Consider the following 5,912-nt stretch of genomic DNA (forward strand, 5'->3'; position numbering starts at 1 on the left):
TGAAAGAAGTGATGTAACTGGTCACTGGCCATTATGCATCTGTCATTTCCACAGCGATTTGTGGATGGAAGAACTAGCAGCAAAGTCCATACTTAACGCAATTACTCATAGTTAACATAACATGGCAACTGAAGTTTGAACCGTGTTATTGAGGGACTGGTGTTATTTAACTAAACCGTGGTATCTGAAACTCATACAAAGCAAGTACTGCCTGATCATATACGGTATATGTTTGTGCATGAATTATTAACAGTGGCTCTCCCTGGGATTGGCTTGGGGGGGTCTTATAAACTTCCATGCAGTTTTTTTGTTTTTTTTTAATGAGGCTGTGAAGTTCTGGAATCAGACTGTGGACTGAAGTCATTTACTAGCTGTGTGACTTCTGGAAAATTACTAACCCTTTCTGAGAATCATTTTTGAAGTGAGAATAATGATAGTTCCTGCCCCTGCCCCATGAGTTGCAGTGAGAAGTCAATGAGATAACACATGAAAACCGCTTAGCCTGGTGCTGGGCAAGGAGTCAGTGTTCCACAAATGTCATCATTGTTATTGTTATTACTAAAATTTAGTCTGAGAAGTGCTGCAATGCAGGCACCTCTCGGGAGGCCAACCCTGCCTGGAGAAGGGAGCAGAGATGCACCAGGTGACCTTTAGGACACCTTCCTGTGCAGCCTCCCAGGCATCTAAGGTCACAGGTTTCCTTGCTGCCAGGTGAGGGGCTGGCGCCCAGCGGTCAGTGCCCTGCCTAACACACGCCTCCATCAATCCGGGCAGCTATTGGCCACCTTCTCAGCCAGAAGGCACCACGACTAGTGAACAGCAGGTGGGTGACCCCTCGGGACACGCCTCAGCGACCAATACTCTGGCGACTTATGTCAGCTACACCTCCCTCTGGGTACAGCCTGCGTTGAGACGGGATAAAGTCCAAAGCCTCCCTAGTCTGGCCTTTGGAGCTGGCCTGAATCCAGACTCTGCAGCTTCCATGTTCTCTCCTCTTCCAGACGTACGAATCCTTTGCTCTTGAATAGACGTTGCCCATCTTTGCTCAAGCTGTGCCCTGCCTGACATGCCCTTTGATCCCCCTGGCAGGGCTGAGCCCCAGCTCCGCCTCCTCTCTGAAGCCTTCTGGGTCAGCCTGGGCCTTCCTCTGAACTCAGAGCACCTACTATGCACCTGCTCCCCTGTGCTAAACTCTCATCTTCACAGCAGCCTATAGGAAGGCATCATTGTCCCTATTTTGCTCAAGAGGAGAATGAACAAAGCTTACTCAGCTGAGAGAGCCTGAGCCGGGATTCAAACCCTGGTTCGTCTATTTCCAAAGTCTAAACTCTTCCCCTTCAAATCCTTCTTTCAGGAGGTGGGTGCTGCTGCCTCTACCAGCTCAGGAGCCCATCAATCCCTGGGGACAGGAGCCACGCCTACAGGAGCCCATCAGTCCCTGGGGACAGGAGCCACGCCTACAGGAGCCCATCAGTCCCTGGGGACAGGAGCCACGCCTACAGGAGCCCATCAGTCCCTGGGGACAGGAGCCACGCCTTTTCCAGCTTCCACCCTGCATGGCAGCTTGCAAGGACAGGCAAGGTGATTTTGGCTTTGCAGCCTAGCCCCACATCACCTAAGCCAATTCTGTGCAGTGAGGATATTTGGTTTTATTTATTTATTTATTAAAAAAAATTTTTTTTCAATTTTTTGGCCGTGCGCGCAGCATGTAGGATCTTAGTTCCCTGACCAGGGATTGAATCTGGGCCCCGTGCAGCGGAAGGGCAGAGTCTTAACCACTGGACAGCCAGGGAAGTCCCAAGGATATTTGGTTTTAGTGTTTCTCAATAGCGGCACACTTGGTATTTGGGCTGAGTCAGTTCTTTACCGGGCAGATTTACACAGTGCCTAGAAGGATGTTTAGCACAACTGGCCTCAAAATGTCAGAAGCCCCCTCCCCCTCCAGGTACTGAGAAAACACAAACCATGGGACGTCTGGAGAAGAGGCCTGGGAGGGGGTACCATGCCCAGGCAAGACCAGTCTGTTACATGAAAAACCAGAGAAGATGAAAGCTTGGAGTTGGAACTTGGACTTGGATAAAATGGTCCCAGCTCCACTCCACTAGCTACAGGATCTTAGTCGTGCCATACCAGGGTCAGTTTCCTCATCTGTACAGTGGGGACAATAATAATGCAATCACCCCCAGAAAGCATGTAGCACAGGTTCTGGCCTACTTAACCTGTCAATGACAATAAGCTAGTAACATTTAAACCTATAAGACTTTCCATAAGGGCTTCCCTGGTGGCACAGTGGTTAAGAATCTGCCTGCCAATGCAGGGGACACGGGTTCGAGCCCTGTTCAGGGAAGATCCCACATGCCACGGAGCACCTAAGCTTGTGTGCCACAACTACTGAGCCTGCGCTCTAGTGCCCGAAAGCCACAACTACTGAGTCCACGTGCCACAACTACTGAGCCTGCGTGCCACAACTACTGAAGCCCACGCGCCTAGAGCCCATGCTCCACAACAAAAGAAGCCATGGCAATGAGAAGCCTGCGCACCGCAAGGAAGAGTAGCTCCCGCTCGCCGCAACTAGAGAAAGCCCGCGCGCAGCAATGGAGACCCAATACAGCCAAAAATAAATAAATTAAATAAATAAATTTATTTTAAAAAAAAGGAATGCAAGAAACAAAAGAAGCAAAACTAAAAAAAAAAAAAAAGACTTTCCATAAAAATTAGTTAACCAAAGAGGACAACAAAATCTCTTGCAGATAACGAATCCTGATTTTTCTGTTTGTTTTGGATCTAAAAACACAGAGTCCCTCCCTACAAGACAAGTGTTTGGTGAAAACTTGTCAAGTCAATGGTTCTGCCCCAAGGGAGGTGACAGCCTGTCTGGGGAGCCCTAACAAGTACACTGACTTAGACACAGTTCCCCTTGGCTTTGGAATTGGCAAAAGAGAGAGAAATGGCTTCTGGAGCCCAGATTGCAGGTTCCGGGCCAGAGGGGTTGGCGGGTGGGGATCCTAAGTTAGATACACAGTAGGAAGGCCACTCCTTTTTCCTCCTGGCACAGGATCCAGATCCAGAATCGGAATCTTACTCTTTAGGGCAGTTTTACACATGCAAGACAAAACAATATATGTATATATATTTAGTGCCTGGCAGGAAGATTAGAGAGAGTCATATCAGTTTTACAGATGGAAAAACTCTCAGAGTGGGGAAATGACTTACCCAAAGTGAAAGTCTTAGAAAAGCACAGAAGGACCCCAGCTGTGAATCCAAAGCTTGTATCACTGTCCAAGAATGAGGAAGTGAGATGAGGGTTTGGGAAATATTTCAGGGAGCTGGCAGTGCCATCTGAGAGTGGGATGTGGCCCCAGGTCTGTTAGGGCAGGAGCGACGGTGATTCCTCGCCTGCTGCAGCTGGAGTGACTTTGGCCTGCTGGCTACAGAAGCGGGGGCGGACATGCCCAGCTAGATGTCCCAGCACACAGGTAACCTGATAACCCCAGTGGGCACAGATGGCCAGGGAGACAGGAGGGACATTCCTGTGTTGACACACCTTTGTTCACAAGGGCAGAGTTTCTACGTCAGTTAGCAAGTGGGCTGCCACTCTGGGGGCCGAATGAATGGGGGGAGGGGGCATCAGTGTGAATGACTTCCTCACTGCTAACTCTCCTGTGTTCCTTTGTTGCCTCCATCTGGATTATGAAATCAGGGAGTCCTACCCTTTGGGGATGCAGAAGGTTAAGTGTGGCCTGGAGGGTGGGAAGCCACAGATGTTGCCATGAGGAGACATTCTCTAGGAGGAAAGAGCAATTCAGGCAGAAGCCAGACTGATCATTTCTAACCTGCATAGTCTCTGATCATGTCCGTTATCTTCAGGCATGAGGGCGTCTCTGCTCCAGTCTCCAGCTTCATCATCTCTCCTCCCAGATATCTTATGCATCTTTCAGTCACAGATTAAAAGTTGCCTCCTCTGAGAAGCCCTCTGTGACTCCACCCAGGCTGGACTAGGGGCTGGACTAGGTGCTACCTCCTCTGTGCTCCCAAGGCCTGAGCTCCTGCTCACCCACCACAGTGCTCATCACAGGTGCTAACTGCTGGGTTGTCTGTTGCCCTGACCAGACTCCAAGGACAGGAACTGTGTGTCTGTCCTGTTTTCCATCAGCTCCTCAGCCTCTGGCAGCTCAACTAGCCCATCTGAGGCGTCTCAAAGAATTAGTGCTGATGATCCCAGGAGGCTGAGGGAGAGACCAAGGAGCTCAACAACCCTGGTCACTTGAGGAAGTGACCTTGGTCACTTGAGGGAGTGAGGACTTGTGGGGACCCCCTTTGGGCAACTTTTTAAAAATTGAAGTACAGTTGATTTACAATGTTGTGATGGGCAACTTTCTTAACTTCTCTGTACTTCACCTACGGACCTGTAACATGGAGCTAGTCTGCATGTAAAGCACAAAGTAGGACACGAGGGAGCGCTCAGTGTCAGTGACTGTAGTTAGTTCTACAGGAGGGGACATGGAGGCTCAGGGAAGTACATGCCAGGTCCAGAGTCTCAAGGCTGGAAAGGGTTCTGGCCTCCAATGTGTGCCTCTCTTCATTTTGCACTGCTGGTTGTCTCCTGTCTGTTCCACTTGCTCAGTCAATAAACAGCCAATAAATAGCTGCTGGATGCCTGCTGGGTGCCAGGTCCCAAGCGGAGTGTTGCATGGTTGATAACAAAAAAGCTTCTCAGGAGGGAGTGGGACGAGCAAGAATGGTGGGCATTAGCATAACATCCTCCCTGGCTCAAATTCCAGCTTTTCCACTGCCTGGCTATGAGATATTACTAAGGTCCCTAATCTCTGAGACTGTTTCCTCCTCTAATAATGGGGAAGTACAAGACCTCCCAGCAGGAGAGCTGAAACCAGGCACTGGTCAGCTAGATAAATGGGAGCCAGTTATTATCTGCAGCATCCCACTTTATTTTTAACCAACCTGTGTGCTTGGTAGTACATTCTTCCCCCTTGTCCGGGTACCCACGACTCCGGTTCTCCTGTCGGAGGCCACCACAGTTAACAACTCGTGCATCTCACCAGCCGGCTGGTGCACACACCGGCAGACACCCATGCCCCCACACACGTTCTTTCACACAAACGGTAGCACCGATCAGCGCTGTTCTTATCGCCCCTTCCCTTTTCCATCTACGGTATCTTGGAAGTGGTCCCATATTAGTGCATATTGAACATTTTTCTTTTTAGCGGCTGCATAGTATTCCATTGTATGGATTCTCTTTTGGCGTGCTTGCCGTTACTATTATCAATCTGGGAACTCCGAGGACTCGGGATCCCTAGAGCTGTCGAGCTGGAGTCCGGCACCCGGTTCCAGCCCCGGCTCTGCTCAGAATTCGCCCAGTCGCCTTGGGCTCCCTCTTCCCCACCGGTACCGTAAGATTGCGGGGGTGGGGGTGGGGCGGGGGATGGGGGTGCAGAGAGGACCAGCCTGGCGGGTCCCACTGTCCGAGTGCGGGTCGGCGAGTAGCGCCCGCAACAGCTACCGGCTGGGTCAACCTTTCAGCGTAGCCACTCCGCTATATCAGAAGCACCAAACGCAGCGAGTAGTCTCGACCTCGGAACCGGTTTCCAGGCCCTCCCGCCTCGGCACCAGACCTCGGGGCAGCAACGCTCAGGCACCAGCTACTCACCCCTGCCTCGGCCGCTTCACCCTTCGTCCCCAGGCGCCGAAGGTTACAGACGTCCCTGTCCCTTTAAGGGAGACGAGCGCGGGCTCCGCTATTTCCGCCCCAAAGCAACATGGCGCCTGCAGGGAGAGGGTGCAGGCTTGAAGAGAGCTCCCCTCAAAAAGATGGCAACGCCCTGGTAGCCCGTTCGCGCCCGAAGGTGACGTCACTTCCGGGGCGGAGGAGGCTGAGTGGTGCAGTGAGGGACAAA

At 51.3% G+C, this 5,912-nt stretch overlaps 1 protein-coding gene across 7 annotated transcripts in view; it reads right to left on the reverse strand.

The window, feature by feature from the left end:
* KYAT1 (kynurenine aminotransferase 1) overlaps positions 1 to 5,769 on the reverse strand; it is a 33,182-nt gene extending 27,413 nt beyond the window's left edge. The window contains exons 1-2 of one of the 7 annotated variants that reach the window (XM_036854684.1): positions 5,666 to 5,704; positions 5,460 to 5,551 (exon numbers count right to left, since the gene is read on the reverse strand). Coding sequence is in view for 1 of the 7 variants with exons in the window: in XM_036854681.1 (XP_036710576.1) it covers positions 3,214 to 3,275; positions 3,834 to 3,906 (135 nt within the window). In the remaining 6 variants the exon portion in view is untranslated. The other 6 variants (XM_036854681.1, XM_036854685.1, XM_036854682.1 and 3 more) reach the window with 6 other exon arrangements.
* Between the last annotated feature and the right edge of the window lie 143 nt (positions 5,770 to 5,912).

The sequence above is a fragment of the Balaenoptera musculus genome, chromosome 6 (genome assembly GCF_009873245.2).
Source record: "Balaenoptera musculus isolate JJ_BM4_2016_0621 chromosome 6, mBalMus1.pri.v3, whole genome shotgun sequence".
NCBI classification, from domain to species: domain Eukaryota; kingdom Metazoa; phylum Chordata; class Mammalia; order Artiodactyla; family Balaenopteridae; genus Balaenoptera; species Balaenoptera musculus.